Genomic DNA, 23,553 nt, shown 5'->3' with positions numbered 1-23,553 from the left:
TTGCCGCAGCTCCACCGTGCTTGGTCGTTTTGGAGGCTAAGACAGCCTCTGCATCTGGCTCCATAGCAGCGCCTGTATCTCTGCTCTACTTTCCGATCTGTCCGGCGAGCTACCGCTGAGCCTGCCGCGCTGCTCTCGTCTTAGTGGTGGCGGCGGCCAGAGCTGCTGCATTCTTTGGGGCCATAACGTTGTGTTCCCCAATCCTCTCCACTGCAGGCGGCGCCAGGTACGTTTCCTCCTTTAACCTGCTTTGAGTCTCGACTTGCGAAAATGGGCACTTGGGTATCACTCTCCAGAGTAGCCGTAGCACTGTGATACCAATTAGCAATGTTAGGAGCGTTAGCTGCCCCCTCGCTGCCTCCTTTCCAAACACGGCAGACTAGGTCCCCATCGCCGCCAATTCACACCTTGTTTCTTGCCTCTCTGACAGTTCGAAATTACCCCGTAATGGGCTACATTTTTCTGGGAGAATACTGGCTCTAAAAGAAGTACAAGTGGCATATAACACTGCGGTCCATCAGCATTGTTTAACCTGCATTTCTAGCTTAGAAGCACTGGTCAATCTAGGTTATGGCCTTAGGCGAAAGCTTGTAGAGCTGTTTATAAACCAGAAGTTAAATACAGGAAGAGGGTGCTTCAGCAAGAGACTTGGGATGAGATGTGGTATGCCAGTGGCTTAATACAAACAGATGTTTTGTGGGAAATTGTCAACCGCTCTTTTTTCCATCCACTCAGGAAAACACCATGTATGCTCACATTCCAGAAGATAAATGTGTTAGACACTTTGCAGGGCTATATGATTTTCCTGGTTGTGTGCTATCAATCTGTGGCCCTGTTAGTGCACCCGAAAATTCCTGTTTACAGGTTATGGTCGAGGAGATAACAAAGCTGATCAATGATGCTTCAAAAAAATAAGCCCCTGTTCCAGACAGGGTGCCAGTTTATATGTTTTCAACTGATATTATAAATTCATCAGTATTGCATGGTCTCCCAAATTCCTGGTCACAATTTTCGATAGTACCTTGTTTTAAAAATGGAGATAAGGTTGATCTGTGATGTTCTAGGTCAATCTTCCTGATTGATTCTGCGTTCAAGATCTTGAGACATATAGTTTTTAATAGATTGACTATGTGGGCTTCAAAGAATCAGTTACTTTCCATTGTGGTGTCGGTCAGAAACTAAACCGCCTAACTCCTTGTCGGATTCGCTTCCGACCGACTCAATGTCGGTGGTTCCGCCTGACCAATTATGATGCTTACAAACACCATTCAGAAGGACTCCTATTGACTTCTATGTGAGCCTGAGTTCTGACCAACAAAACAGACTCCTATAGGGAGAGTGGGTGTCTGGGGAAAACCTTGCACTCTGTCGCAGGCACCCCATGGTGCCTGCCACACTGTGCATAATTTTACAGGAGGGTCCCAAACCGGAGGACTCAGGATGAAGTTGGGCCTGTTAGGAGCCCCCAAAGTCAATTTCTGACAGCCTTTTCATGTCGGACAGACTTAATCGGAAAGGCTGTCGGAATCTGACATCGTAATTGGTCGGTCGGAAACGCTGTCCGTTGAGCTGTACAAATCAGCTCCATCCAACTCAGATTCTCCAATTACCGGTCGGAACTGATTCGGAATGATCAAACAGTTCCCCTTATGATTATGAGCATCGTGAGCGATCGGTTGGAAACAATTCCGACCGAGTCGGGTAGATGGGTTCCGAGACAGACTAGGAGAATCCGATGTCAGTCAGAGGCTTTCCGACTGATATTGTAATTAGGCCCTTAGTATGATTTTATATCTGGTCTAGAGATGGTCAATCAGTGTTTAACTCTTTATTTAATCATTCACAAATATACCATGGTTAAGAAGGAATCCTTACATGTTGCATTCATGGACCTTAGTTCTGTATTTAACAGGGTCACTAGTAACAGGTTGTGAAGCATCATGATATTTCTAGGTGTTCAGTTGAATATTTTATATTTTTTCCGACATCTTCATCAGAATTTATTGACTTCAGTGAGATATTGGAAGAGAGGTGAGTGACCAGCTTGGTTTAAGGTAAAAAGAGGTGTCCAGCATAGGTCCATTCTTGCTCCTTTTCTTTTAACCCTCTACGTTAACCAACTAGAGAGTATTTTGTGAAGGGTGGCCATGATGCGGCCTATGTGAGACAGCATCCAATTCTTGCACTATTGTATGCAGATGATACAGTTGTAATAGCAAGAACAGCATTATGTCTTCAACGTTTTATTTAATCCATTTTGTTATGGATTCTCGTGGGGTTCATGTTTGACTCCAAACTAAATTTCAAGGCCCAGATCAAATAAACTTTCCTCCTCTGTATGGCACAGTCTGAAGCTGATAAGAAAGCTCCTGCCATTTGTCCCTTTAGATACCAGGAAAACTCTTGTAACTATGTTGGTCCTATCTAAAATGGAGTATGGAAACTCTCTGTATGCAGGGCTTCAAAAATTGTTACTACTAAAACTCCAGCGCCTCCAGAGCGCTGCAGCCAGGCTAGTTTTGGACATTCTCTAATAAAAGAGAGAGGGACCTCAAAACCAAAGGGATAGGGTTCCACAATTGACACAAGTCAAAATATAATTCCCTTTGGGCGAATTACAGTAGACACACAAGTTCTTACAGACAAACACATAAACTCACCAATATCAAATTATAACAAGGAAGCAATATAAACAATTTTAAAACATATGAGTGAAAACACTATAATAAAAGTAGATCTTAGACAATTTATTGACATACACTATATTTTGTAAAAAAATGGGAAACACATACAGGATGGAACACTATGAAAGAAATAAATTCAACATTCCAATAAAAAAAGGAGCTACGGGAAAAGGACTAAATTCCAACAAAACAATTATTTCGAATTTTCCTTAATTTCTTATTCCAGTATTTGTCCTTGAGCATCGACGCGTTTCGGCGGTGTATTTAATGTTTGACCGCCTTCATCAGGACAATTGCAATAAATGTTTCCCAAGGGTTCTCAACTGATAAATATCGCTCAGTATATGATAAGGGGTACTCTGCCTCCTTCTCAATCACAGGAGATATTCGTCCAGCGAATTATCTTCTCAACGTTTTTAAAAACAGAATAGTCCTCCCAATTGCTCGTTATAATAGATTAGGAGGGGACAGCGACGTAGTTTCTAAGCTTCATACATAACAGCTTTAATAAAAGTTTGGGATAATGTGAGCGGTAAAAATGTGGTCATGAACATACACAGTCTGTAGAGTCTGAAATCAAAGATCCGGTAATGATATACAGTCCCGCGATACGGGAATCATAGGTCACACGAGGTTCTAGCTGCGTGCATTCCCTTATAGCTCTAATACAAAAGCGTCCCGCGTGTTGGTATACAGTGCTCGAAACGGCTAATTGGGAAACATTTATTGCAATTGTCCTGATGAAGGCGGTCAAACATTAAATTTGTTTATATTGCTTCCTTGTTATAATTGATATTGGTGAGTTTATGTGTTTGTCTGTAAGAACTTGTGTGTCTACGGTAATTCGCCCAAAGGGAATTATATTTTGACTAGTTTTGGACATTGCCAGATTTGAGCCGATGGCTCACAGAATGAGCAGTCTCCACTGGCTAACAATAGAGAAGAGAATTCAATTTAATTCTGCGTGCCTGGCATATAAGGCCTTGCATGGTTCAGGCCCCCATTTTCTGAAAAACAACCTAAAATAATACGACCCACCTAGTATCCTCACGTCTAGCAGTGCTATGCTACTCAAGACTCCCAGATTTAAACAACTCAGATGGGGGGGGGGGAAGCTTTGTTCTGCACACAGCAAAGACTTGGAATCAGATACCAGTAGCAATAATGAAAAACAGCCCTTCACTGCTATCTTTCCGAAAGTCCCAAAAGACCTGGCTCTTTTCAAAATAGTCCCCGGCACCTCTGGCGTACTTTCATCTCCCACCTCCGGGAGTCTTAAATCATTTTTAGCGCCAAGACGCTCACAGGCATTCGTGCGCTCTACAAATCTGATAATCAAATCAAATCAAATCCTCTGGCTGAGTTCATCAGCTTGATAATAAGGGACCATCTTGCTTTGAATGGATATATTAGAATTTCCTGGCTCTCTTTTGTCAAGAGATCACTTACTGAATTAAGGTGACTGGAAATGTTTAATAATCTGGATAAACTTGTGAAGGCTGACTTGCTTAGGGCAACACAAGCTTTTATATGTTTATCTAAGTCTATAAGGGAGAGTACAGAGTTTTCTAAATCATCTGTTAGATCTCACAGTAGAATATTAACCTCTCCAACTCTCTAACCTTATTTAAATCTAGGACTGTCTTGTCGTGGTTCTTCCCGTCGTTCTTTCTTATTGACCAGGCTTAGACTTACAATGATGCATCACTTGTTGGTGGTCCCTAAGGGTTGGTATAAGGAATGCTCACCAGAGCTCTGTAATTATGATCTGGTTTCAAAACAAGATCCTATGCACTTTATAATGTTTTGCCATTCTTATAGGACCTGCGGGGAAAAAAAAAACTATTAGTCCATTTGTTAAAAGAGCAACACTTTATTCCGGTCAATCCCTCCTCGTTGCACTCATAAATGCTTTTAGATCAGAGCACCTTCTGCCATGTGGCATGTATTTTTCAGCTGGCACTGTTAAATTGAGGAACTCTAAGGATTTGCTATGATGAAGTATGGATTTTATTTATGTATCTAATTATATTTTACAGAAAATAATTGGTTTACTGATTACTTTTAATGATGCTGTATTTTATTGTCATGAAATTATTTTATCTATTATGGTTAAAATAAAAACTGAATAAAGAAAGTTGATTGATTGACTGTGGACAACTGGTGAATGTGCCCATTATTGGTGAACATTACTTTACCTTTACTAGGGTTCTATAACTCAATTTTTGTGATTGTCTGCCTTTTCTTTCAGGACTCTGGTAATGTCCCCATTGGTTTACTTATGAAATATTATACAGTGTATATAGCCAAAGGCCACATTTCAGTACAATGCTACTGTTGGAAATGGCCCTTTTTGCAGAGTTATCCCCAAACTTTTTGCTTCTTCCTCCCTTGTTTTTCCTGACCTGTGGCTGTTGGCAATAGGACTATGCGCACTTTACCACTGCTGATCAGTGCTAAAGTGCATATGCTCTCTGTGTAAATTGTTATTGTGATTGGTTATCCATGATTGGCATATTTGTATTACCAAGAAGTCCCTAGTAAAGTGCACTGAGTGTGCCACGGCTGGTGATTCAAATGCTACTAGTAGGCCTGCAGCACTGATTATTCCACCCACATGAGTAGCCCTAAAATGGTGTCTCAGGCCTGCCACCGCAGTTCCTGTGTGCAGTCTGTGAACTGCCATGTCCTCCTGGTCAGTGTCCCCACTGACCAGGCCTAACACTTCCCTTTCTGCGCACATTGGTCGCCCCTATGGAAGGCCCAGGGTACCCCCCTGGGCAGGGTGCAGTGTATGAGAAAGGTAAAGCATGTACTAGTGCAGGTGACATGCTCTGGTAGTGAATGGCAGCCATTTTCGTTTATCACTATTGTAAGACTATCTTGCCCCATATGCTATCATGGGGAATGCTGGCTACAGTGGCTATCAGCATATCGTCCCATAGGAGCAAGATAGGACATAAAAGTCTAGTATCCCTGAACTCAGAATTTAATAACACATCTTTTAGGAAAGGTTGTTTTTAAATCCTGTGTTTGAGAACAGCACTTTTAGAAAGTGGCTGTTCTCTTGTCTGACCTTTCTGTGTACCTTGGCCTGTTTGTGAATTGACTGTCTGGTTTGAGAGTGATAGGGGCTGGGGAGCCCCTAGGAGGCTGGATGAGTCAGCCCTAGGCTGAATGACTGCATCTGCATCTTGAGTGGTGGGAGGGGATAGCACCTGGGACCTAAATGGGACTGTGCCTGCCCCCCAAAGTGCTGGATCCAACCCCTGTGGTGCATCTGATGACTCTGCCCTGCACTGTGAAAGGAGAGAAGGAACCATGTCAACGAAGTGCTCCAGGGCTGTACTTTCCCTCCACAATGCTGGCTCCACCTCCTACTGGGCTGCTGATGACCCTGCCCCTCTCTCTGAATGGAAAGGAGAGGCCAGGAAAACAAAGTGCTCAAGGAACACCCAGAACTGGTTCAGACCGGGCTCAGAGCCCTCCTGCACAAAGGGAACAAAGACTTTTAGGGGTATAAGTACAGGTCTCAAGACTACAGAAAATTAGATCATCCTGGAATCAAGAAGGAAACTCTGCCAAGGAGAAAGCTGAAACTGAAGAAGGAAGACTGTCCTGCTGTTGCTCTGCTGGACTGACCTGCTGTTGCTTTGCTGCCAAGGAGAGGGGAAGGACTTTGCTTTGTGCTGTGTGCCCTTGCTTGAAGGAATCTCCAAGGGCCTGAGAGAGACCTGGCTCCCTGTTATGAAGTCCCAGGAACAAAAGGACTTCACCCCCAGCTTCCCTGAACTCTACTGAGAGAGTTCTGTCCTTCCTGGAGTGTGTGGCCCATGTGTGGTGCCTCTAGAAGTTGTACCTGTGTTGGGAAGCTGGAAACCAAGCTTTTAAAGACTTTGCTACAGAAAATATATTGCAATCCCGGCCGAGTAAGAAAATTCCCGCCGCTACGAAGACCGAAATCGTCGCAGCGCCTGTCTCGGCTGCCTGAAGATGTCTCACCCTTCGTTAACGGGAACATTTCCGCCGCTGCGAACATCGTTGCAGAGCCTGTCTTTGCTGGGTGAAATCATCGCATCTCATCGCATTCATCGCATCGAGGAGCTACGAGAAAAAGATCGCCACTGGACCACGCATTGTTGGCCAGGAGATTGTCGCAACACCCGAGAATCATTGCATCGTGCCTTTGCGAGAGAAAACTTCCTACAGAACCTACGCACCGGAATCCATACAAGTGGCCTTCCTCCCCATACAGACCCGATTCGTCGCAGCACGCCCGCTGCTGCAGCGGGGGTGTCACTGACGCCTCCCCAGGGTCTCAGGAGCAACGCATCGCTTGTTTTTCACCGCTACAGCTTCTGTGCTTGGAACTTTTTATCGCTGACAAAGGCACTGTGGCTAAAACGTGACGCAACTGTGGATAAATAACCTTAAGGACATTAATAACTCTTTTTCAACCATATTCTTGAACTGTGTATGTTGGATTTTTGTAGTTTTGGTCTTGTGTAGTTTAGATTAAAAACCTTTATTTTTCTAAACTGTTGCGGAGTCAGTTTGTGGTGTTTTCACTGTGTTACTGTGAGTGTTGGTACAAATACTTTACACATTGCTTTTGGATCAGCCTGACTGCTTGTGCCAACCTACCAATGGGGTGAGCAGACGTTATCTAAAGAGTGTTTCCTCCTTACCCTGACTAGAAGCAAGGGTCCCCATTTGGACAGTGTTACCTACCTCTGCCAACTAGAGACCCCCAGTTCTAACAGTTACTTTATATTACTTCGTTTTTTGCAGATCGTGTTTTGTGTACTTTCTGTCATTTAAATTCTTTTTACACCATAAAAATATTTATAGAGCGCGGAAAGTTATTACTGTAGCATGGTGTGTCCACAGCTCTGGCTGGATATTGACATCACTTTTGCAACTATGATAGCACCCAATAATACTTTCCATAAGCCAGGTCTTGACTGCTGTTTCCCACCTTCCTAGAGATTAAAAAAGATTTAGCGAATTCACCTTTTTGTTGCAGAAGCATTACTAGCCTTAGCATTCTCACGTGAAGCCTGCTTGGTGAGCCGTGCTGATAGTCACCCCTGTGAAACAATGGTGCAACGTCCTGCCCACGTATTGTATTGATTCTGATTCACAGAGTACACCAGATACCAACATGTTGATGCTTTTCTAAGAAAACTACAAAAACTAAAGGGAAAGCTATCAAAAATAATGTTTGTTGTTCCTTACGCTTGGCGTAGGAATACAGCCTACACAACATTCACATTTTTAAATAGCACAAATTGGAAAACAATGAAAAATTGCTTCTACAACCTCTCTCAAAAAGAAACACGTTTCTGTATGGCGCGAGAACACCGATGAATAAAACATTTGCCCGTTTACTGTATAAATAATGTGTTCTTTTCTGTAACAATAATAATGTAATCAAACACTTGAAATGATGCGTGGGATTCGAGCTGCACAAGGAGGGATAATGTACACAGCTGCTTGAGTTTTTCTCTCTGGCTTCGTGAATCTGTCGCTATTAGCAAGTCTGCCGCAGTGGCTTAAGTAATCATTTTGATTGGAATGGAAAGCAGTGACAGTCATTATATCTCTAAAGGCCATTCTTTTTATTTCCCAGGTGTGATGGGCGAATACGAGCCGAAAATTGAGGTCCATTTTTCTTACACTCTCTCTGCTGCTAAGGGAAGCAATGTCAAGATGGAGTGTTTTGCACTTGGCAAGTAAGTACATATTCTTTCAAAATTAGACACCGTTGTTTATTAAAATGTGACATGCTATTTCTATATCTGTTACTTTGCTGGAATTCATTTTAAGACATCCATCTCAGCGGATCCTACCAGGCGGGCATGCGACAATTGAATACCCATTGTGGACAGTGATAGATTCAATCACAAATACCGCACTTTGGCATTAAAAGTAAACTTTTCAAGGAGCTATGAATACTGCTGCTGTTTTTTTTTTCTTTGCAAATGTTTGATTATATTACGAGTATTTCTTCAATGCAGTCATATGATTTATTATTGCAAGGTTGTATGGTACTCATAAAATATTCAAATATTATATAACCCTGGTAACCCAGTACTGAACCAGGACCATCTATGTGATCTTAGATAATCCACCAGGGGAAAAAAACACAATATCACAATGTGTACACATTCTGCCTTTGATGGGGCTGTCCCTCTTTCTGAAGCCGTGGTCTGCACTGCAGAATTATGGAACTCTAACCCCCTCAACCTTAAAGAATCAACCAACTTATTGCAATTCAGGAAATCCCTTAAAACGTGGTTCTTTACCCAATAAATGTCCCTAATACATCTCTCAGCTTACCTTTCTTTCAAGGCAGCGCCACGACAACCTGGGGTATTTGAGAGCTATATAAAACCAAATAACATAACATACATCTGCTGTTCCTACACTCAGAAACAGCACTAGTGTTGCTGCCTTACACTGAAGCCTTTTCTGACACTTTCCCTATTAGTGTACTCTCCCCATTAGTGTGATGCCGCCCCAGGTGGGCTCTTGACTAGCCTCTCATTTAAGGAAAAATCTATCATTTTGTTGTTAGCAGAAACACATTACACCTCACAGGTTGAAAACCGAGAGTTAAATCCAATACTCCTGAGTCAACTCATATCTGTTTAACATGTTTCAGCAGATGCACACTTAGGGCATTTATGAGGACAATACGAGCGACTAAGTAACGGTTCTCTAGTGGTTTAATAATTCAGGTAGTCACTTCATGTGTGTGTTTTTAATAAAAAACTATCTGAACAAAGGATATAAAATACAAATCTTTAACAACGCATTACTACTTAAAGAGACAACTATAGTTAGATTGAGTACTAAATATATTAGCAATTATGCTCATCTTTGATAAATCTCAAGTCATATACATACCATAGAGAGAGTGAGTGGGAGAATGAGCTGTCTAGTCTACGCCAACCATCCTGGAGACCAGACAAGATTAATAACTTATAATTAAGCATTCTGTGAGCAACATCAATTTTATCAACTCTAACACTGCTAATCTTCCCTTGACAATCGATTCTTTTTTATTGTGTTTTACGTTTTATTGTGATAAATGATTGTTATGGTTTTAATTACCTAAACAATAAATTTGCATAATGGACTTAACTCTAGGATTGCGCTCAGTACTCACATCTACGTGTAAAGATCTTCCATATGTTGGCAATACAAAAGGGAACATAGTACAGCAATAACCATTTGTAACATTTGACCACAAAGTACGCAGTTAATGCCATACATCTACGTAACATGCAAAGAGGAAACAAGCTATTTGTCAGAGCAACAATACACATGGGCTACTAACTATATGATGCCAGTGGTGGATTCCAGCCATTCCAGATAAAGTGAGGCATTGTAACATGATCAGGAAGGAGTGTGATCATCATTCGCCTTCTTATGTATGGCCATCATGGTGACCTATGTGCTCAGATTGAATATAAAGTATTCCTTTTATTATTATTATTATTACATTTCTTATATAGCGCCAGAATCGACCCCCAAAGGGGTATCTCCGCGCTTGCCTTGGGAACCCGTCCTGGTTTTTCCCTGTGAGATTGCCCCTACAGGGCATCCCCAAGGTGAAAGCCAGGCATCCCGCTGCGCGGGGGGCCATTGTGGAGATTAAGCAAGCTTAATGCCCAGAGTTGCAGAGTGTGAACCCATGATTAGGTCAGGCACCGAAGCGAGAATTATTGAGTCCATGGACATTTGAGCTCAAGACCCTGCCGCGTCGGGAATTGAACCCTGGTCCCGGGTCTGACCTCTGCTTCAGGGTCTGTCTGCTCTAACCAGTGAGCCACACTTCCAATAAACCAAACAATCTGCAAAAGATTGGCATACCTTGCACAGTTTTACCTTAGGTGAGTACCCCTTACAAATAACAAGCACATTGATTGGGACAGCGTCACATGGAGCTTCAGAATGAGGTGGCAATACCAGCTTATTTTTTTGTTGCAGGGGCAGCAGAAGCAAGAGTCAGAGAGAGGTGTAGACCCCTCATGGACGGTGTTCATGCATTATATTATTGCATATTATTCAAGTGGTGAAAGTACCAATGATGACACTGAGGTGACTCCTATTCAGTATTGCACGCAGATGAGAATATCAGGTTTCTTGCAGTGGTACTTCTTTTTTTTCTTCTTACTCTGTTTTGTTTATTCCACTCTTTATGCCCTTTTCTGCCTTTGGTTTTAACTACTCAAGCTCTTTTTCTTATTTTTCTTTTTCTTATTTTTTTTACTTCATGGGGACCATTTAAAATGCTGACACCATCTCTGGAGATTAAATAAGTCTCGATAAATCAAAAATCATGAGCATATGATTAAATACAGAGCACAGAGAGCACCTGGATATAGTTTTCCCTTTTTGATGGGCTAGGTATAAGGTAAGACATCCATGGACATTCTAATCTCCTATGATTCAAAGACCATATAAGGCAAATTTCCCATCTTTAATTGCAGATGTAAAAAAGAGGCTCAAAATGTGTCCGCCTTCATTTAGATAAGGTGGCTGATTTAAAAATAATGTTCTTTTTAGGTACCATATTTTTCCAGTGTATTTCAAGAGGTAATACCCATACAATAGTTTGCAACATTCATTGAAATGTTGGCTCATTCATATGAGGTCGTAGGAATCGAAGGGTTTCAAGAATATGAATGCAGGCTAGTAGGTCAAAGTGTGGTTTTAGTCCTACAAACATAGAACATTTGTATATTTCGAGTCATTGAAGAATAACTTTTAATACCCACTGTAAAACATTAGTCCCAAATAGGATATCTAGCCAATACAGATCTGATGAACCCTGTGTGTTGGAGATTCCCTGCTGACTTATGGGCATATGTGATGAGCTCTTAAACACCTGGATGACCATCTTTCGCTCCCGATTCACACCTGTGTATCACAACCTGGATTGCAGGCTAGCACTGGTTGGTTGGCATTTTACTGATGTTTGCAAGTCCAGCACAAAGCCCACTTTTCTGTTAGCATAGAGCTGGACTGAGAGATTTAACACTTTTGGAGAGACTTTGTCTTATAAATCTTCTAGGGGCCCTATCCCAAACATGACTATTCAGAGTCAGCTGAAATGCCTTGATAAGAACGCTTGGAAAAATACAGCGAACGCGGTAACACGAGAGCAACGGTAAAGGCTGTGTCTGTTTATCCCTCTTGATTACAAGACCTACTGTAACTGTGAAGCAAGAGGATTTCACTCAGAGACCCCCTCCTGCTCAAAGCGAGCAATCTCCAGTGGAAATACCATGGGTGAAATAAAGAATAACCAGAGGAACTTGGACTGAATTTCTGATTTCTCAGGTAATTCCTCATTTCTAATGGGGCCCTCAAGGTGCCATGCTTGGTAAACAATAGCCCCACCTCCACTGGTTAAGCAAAATGGACAGGAATTTACCAGTATAACTAGGTGAATCTTGGAAGGAGGCCCGAGTGTCTTATTTTACATTTTAAGACAGAAAACGGATGCAGCTGGTGTTCTATCATATCTCCGATCGCTGTAGAACGTATATTAGCACATATTGTTTCATTCAAAAGCACAACAATACTATATAGATTGGATAAAAAATGTTCTTAAGAAGCATGAAAATAACCCACGGCACACACTGAACAGACGCCTTATGTAAAGCTATGTAAAGAGGACATTTACATATGAGGAAGGTATGACATTCAAAAGTGATTGCTATCATCAGCAGATGATGAACTATACCTTGCTTGGATGAATTATTTTGAAATCTCGCTGTGATTTTCAAAAGGCAAAAAAAATGAGTTGCAATAAGCTGCAAACTCCTAGTGATATCTGTACACATCCGTTCACTACCAGAGGGGTTTTTCGTCGCCCGCACAAGGAGAAATCAATGATTCTAGAATGATGGCTTAAATACCATGTACCTGCAATCACGCTGACATTAATCCGCTGTAAAGTCCTGCCCTGCCAAGCAATTTAAGGTTATCAAATATATCAGACCCTCCAGCTATTAACACACGAAGTATTTCTCCCTGCACATTCCTTATCTTGCTGTGACCGTTATTAGGGAGCAATCTGATTGACTTTGCAAGCGCTGTAGCCCCGGCAGGAAAATGAAATAACATTGTAGAGAACATCTAAAAGAGACACAGATGTATAGAAAGGAAGACAACGTGAAGCGGCTGGTTTAATATCAAGTGTTCATGGCCCAGCTTTCTGTTTGCCATTTCGGCCATTTATGTTTTAGTTGTTCTTCATATTAAATGTCATGATTTTAAAGCCCAACACCCACGCTGTGAAAAGACTTAGACGGGTGTGCAGATAAAACATACCATACTTATGAACACAGGCACAGATTCTTAAACACACACACACACACGCACACACTCACACACACACACACACACACACACTCTCTCTCTCTCTCTCTCTCTCTCTCTCTCTATATATATATATATATATATATATATATATATATATATATATATATATATATTTGTAGATAGATAGAGTGAGGGCGATAGATAGGGTGAGGGTGATAGGTAGATGGAGTGAGGGCGATAGATAGATGGAGTGAGGGAGATAGATAGATAGATAGATAGATAGATAGATAGATAGATAGATAGATAGATAGATAGATAGATAGATTCTACAGGGAACTGCCCTCCGTAATGCTATGGTACTCACTCAGATGACGTTTGCTGCTTCAGTCAGTCTTTATCGTACGAGGAAGAGTTCAGTACCCATAGTTTGCGCTAAGTATTCCCCCAGACACAGTGCGCACATAAGCAAAGATACACGCAAACACATATAAACTCTAACCCACACAGCCATGCACACATAGCCAATACATTTCAAAAACACAAACAATTAATAAAACAACGTGCAAGAGGTGCGCAGGTTATTTGAAGTTTCTATGCACGAAATACGTGCCCACATGGTGTGTGGTATAGAAATCTAGAATGAACTCACCTTCATCATGCCGCACATCTATCATATATTCTATAGGCAGAAATCACTCTGCTTTTCCATAATAGCACACATGTGGCAAATTGGTTGTCCAAGCAGCATGCAATGAATACTTCCAGAAAATAAAATGTTGTTGGTAGAGAAGCAAGGTCAGATGTCAGGCCATTTGTCACCTACATAAAAAAACCAATGTGAGATTAACGCCCTCCTTTAAAATGAGTGCAAGTAAAGGCCCACGGGAAGAAGTGCCACCACCACCACAAGGAACTGGGAAACCAATAACAGAGCACCATAACAATGAGGTGCTCTTAACTAATGACCAATTGTTTATATGTTCGTCTAGTATGCATCTGCATACATTTGCTCCTTAACTTGATTCTTCTCTACACTCCACAGAACTCTTTCACAGAAAATGGGAAATAAGGCTGCATTCAGCACTCAAGGGTCTGCTTTTAGCAGCTATCACAAAACTACGATAGGTCTTATTTGAACTTACTTGGATCAACCTGGCCAGAAGCCTAAGTTCATAAGAATCATTATGCAAAATAATATTGCACAATTTGCCTCATTTCCCGATGGCCTCACACAGCAAGGGGTGAAGAAATATGTAAATGCACCATCATATTTCCAGAATTATTTTTCATTAAAATATGCTTTGTGCTTGAACTCTTACATAAATGATTTAATTAAAAAGACAAACTTTTCAACTTTTATATTTACCAGCCTATTTCGACAATAACTAATTGAGAATTGTGTGACTCATGTTGCCATCTTTTTAATATGGTTACTAGACCCATGGCAAGTTTCTAGAACAATGGACTCCTTTCAAGATGGCTCCTCCCATCAAGGGTTTATTTCATTTTGGAATAGTGGATTTCCTTACACTGAAGTTGTTATTATTGCAGTTACTTGTGAAATATGTTTACCATTCTGCCAATTTGTATGGACAGGTCACAATGATTTCAGTGCTTGCTTTCCTTTTATGCTGGCCCTACCAAGCACTAGATGGGAGTCACCATGCCATAGGTTTACAGCATTGCAGTGTTCTCATTCAAAGATGGCTGCTTCGGCGGTGACTGCTAGGGGCTGGTATAGGAGAATTACAAACTAATTGAACAAGTCAAAAACATGCACTTATGAATAATCAATTACAATGTTGTCCTGGCCACTCATTACAAATTATTATTGTGGTTATTATTAACTTATGGTGGCCAGTCTTCCATGATTTTGACCTTTCTCTTCTATTCATTGTGTTACGTTGGCCTTTTTGGCACCACAATGCCTATCTCGGGTATACTGCATATGTTACCACACTATTTGAAGTATTTTTACAGTACAGTTGTTCCTGTGACAGTTGTCTGGTGTAATATTTGCACTCATATAACATTAGTAATTAATGCCGTTATGGAACATTATCACTACTGCTGTCTGAGAAGGATTAGAATGACCTATCCACCCCAAACCACATGCTTATTCATTCATTCATCGATTCATGAATGCATTCATTTATTCCTCAATTTATCACCTACTAACACATTCATAAATATATTCAGGTGCGAACTCATCTTTTGCCTTATTCTCATATTCAGGCATATGCAAACAAACACCACAATACGTCAATTTCACATATATTATAGCCAGGCTAGTTGGATTTGCAGTGCTTGGTATTTCTAGAGTTTGTTTCAAGTTAATTGAATTGGCTCTCTCCTCAACATTAAACTTGTAAAATGATGCAATACTGTGCATCTGCTTTATGTATATCCTTACCTACGTCAACACATGGGACTGGCGCTGAACTTTCATGAAAGGTCACCTATTTTACCTTGCAATACTGATCTATGTATCCATCTATGTAAATCCCTAATGGTCATAGCTGCTAACTTTCGTACTATGAAAAGGTGAAACACTCATAACTAAGAGTTCTGTTCCTGTGCAGCTAGCTGCAATGTATCCCATTGGTACCAAGGTACACCTGTTTTAATAAAGTTTAAACATGTGTAGGGCATGAGCTGTTGCTGTAAATTATTTCCAATCTTATGTTTGAACTTCCTCTGATTCTATGGGGTTTGGGCCTGAGAAATGCAACATTTGTTCCAACCAGGCCAGAAACTCAAAGGACGGGTGGGATTTAGACCAGCTGTTTAGGGCAGTAATTTATTAAATACACCAAATTGCACAATTTCGGGAAGTAAGGTCAAACACAGGTCTTCTTATACTAGCGGACAGTCAGTAGATGAAAGGTGTACACTTTCTTAAAAAAAGAAAATGAATTAGCTTCATGTCCCTCTAGGCGATCGAGGTCAAATGTGGAAAAAGCAACAGCACTCACAAAGTTAGTTTTTAGTGAGGTAGAAGACCAAATATTCCCCCAACAATTGGGAAGATTCAATCGGCCTTCAACCAGTATTCTGTGCTAACAAAATGCAGCAAACATACTTTGGCAGGTGATGCATAAGAGCCTCTGGTCTAAAGTGCAACAGTTTGTTCCTGTTTGTAGAACTGCAGGCTACTGATCAGGAGCATGGCACAACTCTTTGTCTCACATTGTATGAATACTATGTGTAGTACTCCACATCATGTGGCATGAGTTCCCAGCTAACTGTCCAGTCTGTCTTACTTACACCTCTGCACCTGCACAGCATTTGATAGGGACAACCCTGGAGCAAGCAGAGTGCAGCTCACCAACGCTTAAACAGAGCCTATGGCGAATGGGCCTGTAAAACTCTCTCTCGCCTTGTGTCAGAGCCTGCGAGATGCTGTGCACGACAAGGAACATATATTTGAGTGCTGAGTAAGTAGCACAACAGAAATTTGCACCATACCTGTAAATAAACAAAAAACTAATTTGCAATAGTACTGCAGCATCTTAAGAGTAGGATTAATAGTTTGATGCAAATCCAAAAATGCCCAGGCATATCACTGCACACAGGTTGCAAAGATTCATGCAGCAGGGTACAAATTATCTAGAACCCCGTAATGCGTTTCAGTGATCTGCCTCGCCAAAAATTGGCAAACATTAAGTTCTGAAATGTTGTCACTTTTTATGTGTTTTCTATCAAGTTCAATAAATTATCATTTGTATACTTGTGCAGAAATGTGTTTGTGTATTACACTTGCGCGTAAACACACACACACCTAAACAATATACAGTGTTACTTGGTAGAAAGATATATAAATTTCCCAAGAAAATATCACATTGCAACATATTTACTTTTTTTTACAATTATGTAAATAAATATAAAGATACTATATATAGCTTCATATTTCAGAATAGAGGGGAAGGGTCTAATTCCCACAACACATGAGTAAGCTGGCTAGGATTGAACTATAAGCCTCCACTTTATGAAAGCTCAAATTTCAACGGATGTCAAATACATCGACCAAGCAAATGATATAAGATGCTCTGCAACTCCTAGATGATGATGCTCTTTGATCAGAAAAGACAAGGATTCAATCATAACCAGCGATGAGGAAAAGAAAAGTAATCAAGATACTTAAAGAACATAGGACACCAAATTGAAACCCAGCTGAATGCTTTGCAATGTGCTGTGATTAGCCTCACCTTTTGCAGTGCACGACATTCTCAAATCTTTTGCAGTTCAAAGACACTCTTTTCAAGAAGTCACAAACTACCTGCCTCATTAATAATAATAATGTAGGAACTGGCTTGTGATTCAATGCAAAAACTAGGACGTGCTAGAACATAAGAATGCCAGGACTCCAGGCCATAATTCCACAATTCTTGATGGCAGTGTGCCTCCATTCTGATTCCTATCATGAAAAACAGTAGTTTTCATTGGTATCATTCTGCATCACTGATGGAAATAGCCCTTTTTTCTGGGTAATCCCAAACATTTTGGCTTCCTTCTCCTATTTTTCTGACCTCATTTTTGTTGGCTTTTAGACTCTGGCAACTTTACCTCTGGTACCTTATGCTAAAGTGCATGTGTTGTCTCCCTAAAACATGGTAGCATTGGGTCATACCCAAATGGCATATTTAATATACTTATAAGTCCTGAGTAAATACCACTACATCTTCCCAGGGCCTGTAAAGCACTGCCACAAAGCACTGCTTGTGCCATCCAAATGAGTAGTCCCTAAACCATGTCTCAGGCCTGCCACTGCAAGGCCTGTGTGTGCAGATTACTACCACTTAACTTGCCATTGAAAACTACTTGCCAAGCCTTAAACTCCCCTTTTATTTCACATAGGTCACCCCTAAGGTAGGCCCTGGGTAGCCCTAGGGGCAGAATGCTGTGCAAGTGAAAAGTAGGTTTTAATCAAGGGGGGGTAGAAGGAAGGTTCACAAGCCCTTCAGCTTCCTAGGCTCGTTACAAAAAATCAATGGGGAAGGAATGGCTTGTCCTGAGTAACAAGGGTTATTTTTACTTGTCGTTCCTGTACCGATAAAAAACCCTCATTCACGTACTTAGGCTCGATTGGTGATAAATCTTGTTTTCCTACCTTCCCTGATACGTGATAGCATTATCATAGGGTCATTCGTTGTGCTTCCTCTACCCGGAGGTCAACCACTGGTTAGTACAGTAGCTATATAGAAATAAAAAAAATAAGGTTGGTGCAATTAAAGAAAAGATAATTGATAAAAAGTCTTGATAACCATAGAAAGATTAAATTTATTGGGTCTTGGTGTCAAGGCTGGTTAAGATTAGATTGGCATGCCTTGGAAGAGTTATTAGAGATCCTTCGCACTATTTTTTGTCCAGTAAAAAGGTCGGCATGTTTCAGCCCTTGTCTGCCCAGGAGGGGTCAAATGGGCTTTCTTCAGGACCTAGAAGAGAGTAAAATCGTGGTTTGTGCTATATTGAGCAGGATGGGTCTAGGTATTGTTCCTGACCAGTTTAGAGGCCTATTAGTACCTGTATGTAAGAAAAGGGGGAGAAAGAAGACACAAACGACATAAATAGAGAGGTACATTGTATACATTCTCTTGTCACTTTGTGGGCCACTATCCTTGTGGGTCCTTCAAAGTCTGTGAATTAACGAGTCCAACCAAGAGTTTACAACTCCTTCCAAACCTGAAGCGGACAATGAGATACCACACGAATTGCAACATCACCCTGTGCAATATACATGATCACGTGTCCCTGTAACCTGCGATACATTGGGATGACCTGTCGGAATGTAAAACAGAGGATCATAGAACATCGAAGCAATGTAAAATGCCAAAGGAATACGACCAAGATGAGCAATCACTATATAAAAACTAAACACAAAGTAAGTGATTTGCATTGGATAATCTTAGAAACACTCGCCAATAAAGACCACAATGCAGAAAGGATTCTGTTCGAAAAGGAACAGAGGTGGGTGCACAGACTCAAAACGAACGTTGAAGGCCTCAATGACCAGATTCCCTGGCTGAGCCTGAACCGCTGATTCAAAAGCCAAGAATCCACATGACTGGTAATGAAACCAATGTACCAAACACTGCAAGGACCCATGACATACCTTCTTACAACAGAAGCCCCCATTAAATCAAATTGGTAATCAAAAGAGATCGCTCAACATCAGCAATAAAAATAAACAGATCCTGGCTCACACCTGTTTTTTCCCCAAAATGCTCTCCCCTATAATGATGAAAAAGTAATTTATTTACGCACAATTGACACATCATTTAATAAAAACACATAAGGTAACTTCCACACCTTGGTATGTGTGTCAAGCCCCCCCCCCCCTTTTTTACCACCACAAGCACTCACATATTAGAGTTCGAAACAGAACCTTGTCTATTCTTTCATGTTTTTCACATTATTTAAACTTTATTAATTTATAGATACAAATCTATAATTTGGGTATTATATGTATATTTGCACATACGGGACTGTATGTTGGTTGGAAATAGCGACCTTACACATAGATCCGAATCCGGAAGTCTTTATTCCCAATCCAATGAGGGAGCCACGCAGAGCACCAATATAAACCGACAATCTTGGTGAAAATATAATTATACCAAATTGACTTTGTTTATTTAAACTACTTTTCATTTAAATTTGCCTGAAAAACACTCTTGACACTTGGACTTGGTTCCGAAGTCTTTTTTCACTCCCCATGGACGGAGTCATGTAAAGCATCAACCTCCATTGACCGTCTAATGATTCCGGGTCCAGAAGGGGAAGAACCAGCACAAGTAGTGCATACTGCGGAAGAGTAATCGGCAACAACTGACTGCAAATGGCTTACCTAAAAGGATTTTTTATCCTTTCCCCAGCAGGTCTATTTCCCTCCCCTTGGTAACCCAACGATGTTTTAAAGTAAAAACCAAGAGGTACCGAGTGTTTTTCCGTACGAGAGAGTGTGTGTCCTGGAGTGGTGTGGCTCACTGGTTAGAGGCGGCAGACCCGGAAGCAGAGAATGGCCCGGGACCAGGGTTCAATTCCCGACGCGGCAGGGTCATGGACCAGGGTCAACGGACTCAATAATTCTCGCCTCGGTGCCTACTCTAACCAGGGATCACACTCGGCAACTCTGGGCATTAAGCTTGCCTCATCTCTACAACGGCCCCCACAGACGCCGGGGATGCCTGGTTTCACCTTGGAGATACCCAGAAGGGACCATCTCACAGGGAAAGCCAGGACGGGTTCCCCAGCGGTCTTCAGCGCCAGGACACCTCGAGATGGGGTAACAGTGCGCTTTACAAGTATCATCATTACATTTTTTTTTACAAGTATCATCATTACATTACTGATCTGTGCATTTACAATCATGGAGACCCAACTCTCCCGATACCATAGAATTTTCGCATAAATAAACTCATGGGCAATACAGAAATATTGAGATACTAAGTACAGGTTCTGGGCATAAATATACGGACTTCAATATCGCCGAGACACAGCCCTCCCAATAGTATAGACATCTCGCAGGTATACGCACATAGGCAACACAGGATAATATAGGCACCATACGAGGCATCGCCCTCATCGCGACACTTTATGTGCCAGAGGGTACAGAATAACGCTTAATGACAGTGAAGCTTTGCCACCATGAACAGCAAAATCTTGCCAATGAAGAATTCCCATTTTTAAAGTGGGCTTATATATGTTTCTTCAGTTGTCTTAGTGACAAGAGAATGTACACAATGTACCTCTCTATTTATGTCGTTGGTGTCTTCTTTCTCCCCCTTTTCTTACATACAGGGACTAATAGACCTCTAAACTGGTCAGGAACAATACCTTGACCCATCCTCCTCAATATAGCACTAACCACGATTTTACTCTCTTCTAGGTCCTGAAGAAAGCCCACTTGACCCCTCCTGGGCAGACAAGGGCTGAAACAGGTTGCCCTATTTACTGGACAAAAAATAGTGCGGAGGATCCCTAATAACTCTTCCAAGGCACGCCAATCTAATCTGAACCAGCCTTGACACCAAGACCCAATAAATGTAATCTTTCTATGGTTATCAAGACTTTTTATCGATTATCTTTTCTTTAATTGCACCAACCTTATTTTTTTTTATTTCTATATCGCTACTGTACTAACCAGTGGTTGACCTCCGGGTGGAGGAAGCACAACAAATGACCCTATGATGATGCTATCACGTAGCAGGGAAGGCGGAGAAACAAGATATACCGCCAATCGAGCCTAAGTACGTGAATGATGGTTTTTATCTGTACAGATACGACAAGTAAAAATAACCCTGGTTACTCAGGACAAACGATTTCTTCCCCATTGATTTTTTGTAACAAGTGAAAAGTAGGACATTTACGTTTATGTTTGACATGTCCTAGTAGTGACAAACAACGTCTTTTATTTTTCACTGCTGTGAGGCCTACTCCTCTCATAGGCTAGCATTGATAATTCTCTTATAAACATTTAAGTGGCAATTCTTGATCAGAAAGGAGTAACATTTTCGTGTTTGGAATGGTAATAAATCCTCCTTACTGGTGGAGTTGGATATCACGTTACAAGTTAGAAATGCCACATCTAGAAAGTGGACATTACTCTGCTTAAATCTCTTTGTACCTTACAGCCTGTCTCCAATACACGTCTGGGCTGAGTGACAGATACATTTAGTGCATTCCCTCTAGAGAGCCATAAACACAGGAAGGGATGGGTCTGACTGAGTACTCATCTGAATTAATCAGCATTCTGATAGCCTTCCTGGGCTGGAAGGGAGAGAGTTGACTCACACTTACATCTGAACAGGCTGTGTCCTGCCCTCACACAAAGCACTGATTTACCTCCCAGGATTAGCTTGGCAGACATGACTGGGTTGAAAAGGATCCTTGTGCACTTCAGTGAACTCCTTTGAAGTCACTCCCACCATCAAAGGCACTTAAGGGTATAAGTACCAGGGCTCTGGCCCCATGAAATCAGACCCTTCTGGATGTTGAACTGAGCCTGTGTCAGAAGGACTTCTGTGCTGCTTAAAAGGCTCAACTGGACTGCTTTTCTGCTTGTTGCCCTGCTGCCCCCTGACACTACTGGAAGAATCGTTGGACTCTGCCTTCCCCTCAAGTGCTCTCCAAGGGCTTGTTGGCTTCCCTCCTGTTCTTCTGAAGTCTCAGGGACACAACCACTTCCTACAAATATCCTGGTGCTGTTGGACTGTGCTTTCTGAGAGTCCAGCCCTTGCTTGAGGCGCCCCTTCCAAGTTCTGGTCCTCAGAAGTGGGTTCTGCAGCTTCTTTCTTCATCTAAAGCTCCTGTGCCCTTAAAATCAGGCCTGTGGGCCTGTTCATTCTGGGACTATGCGGCTCATTTTGAAAATCAGCACGAGCCGATGCAGCATCATGTTCCAGCACAGCAAGCATCACTGCCCGTGACAGCACGTTTGCCATTTGCAACGCCTGACAGACTCATCAGGCCCGCAGTAACATCACTGGCAGCATCCTACTTGTTTCAGGTGATCGACTCTCGTGAACAGGGCACTTTGCTCGGCATGAGATGGTAAAACTTCAGCTGAACCTGTTTGGAACTGTATCCTACCCGGACTCCATTGTGGTTGGCCTGAACTTAGGATTTACCCCATTCTCGCGCTACCTAAAGTAACCTTTTAGCGCTATTGACTCGTAAGCATCATTTTTGGTTTATTCTTTGAAAATTCATTACTTTGGTTCTACTGATTATATTTTTGTCATGTCTGTCTTGTTTTATTCATAAAAATATAATCTATATTTGTACACCTGTGTGAAGTCTTTATGTGGTGTATTCATTGTGCTACTGTGCCTGTGTGTTGCACAAATACTTTACACATTGCCTTTGTAGATAAGACTGACTGCTATGTGCCAAGCGCACAGAGGGTGTGCACAGGCTATCTTATTGTGTATCTATTTTACCCTGACTAGAGTAGTGGTTCGTGCCTGGACTGGATGCACATCTCAGCTAGCCAGGAATCCCATTTCTAGCATTCACAATGTAATTTGTCGCTGTTGACAGTTAATGTGCAAAATAAGGGATGTGACTATCACTCCTTTCAGACTACAGGTATAGTTTATCAATTTATAATGATTCTAGTCAAAATAAAAACATGCAAGTGCTAAAGTGCAATGTGTCCCAAGTGAGCAAAACAATAGAACCACAACACACAGGATACAAACAGTAACACAGTCAAACTGTGTGTTTTTACAACAAGCATTCCTGAATATCTTCAAGTCAATATGCCTTGTGTGCCTTTGTCTGTTACATAAATAAGGCCTTTTGTAGTTTGTTTGTTGTTACTATGTCAATGAAGTTTTGACCCTTTCATGTATTATAGGGTCACATTAGAACTGGGTGATGTTGGGACATCCTGTTCCTGCTACTTAAAAGTTTAGGGGTCACAATGTATTGTGAACTGTATATTGGGAAGTACATGTTGTGGTCCTTGAAACCACGGACAACAGAATGTATGATGTGCACCTCCAGTTATCCTCAGCCTGCAAAAGCA

The 23,553-nt window shown here is 41.5% G+C and overlaps 1 protein-coding gene across 2 annotated transcripts in view; it reads left to right on the top strand.

The window, feature by feature from the left end:
• CNTN5 (contactin 5) overlaps positions 1–23,553 on the top strand; it is a 3,039,905-nt gene that overhangs the window by 2,313,283 nt on the left and 703,069 nt on the right. For both annotated transcript variants that reach the window (XM_086935289.1, XM_086935290.1), the window contains one exon: positions 8,317–8,419. In XM_086935289.1, coding sequence (XP_086791415.1) covers positions 8,317–8,419 — 103 coding nt within the window. The remainder of the gene's footprint in view (positions 1–8,316; positions 8,420–23,553) is intronic.

Source organism: Lissotriton vulgaris, chromosome 8 (assembly GCF_964263255.1).
Source record: "Lissotriton vulgaris chromosome 8, aLisVul1.2, whole genome shotgun sequence".
Taxonomy (NCBI): Eukaryota; Metazoa; Chordata; class Amphibia; order Caudata; family Salamandridae; genus Lissotriton; species Lissotriton vulgaris.
Note: the sequence above shows the minus strand (reverse complement) of the source record. Positions and strands in the feature narration are given on the sequence as shown.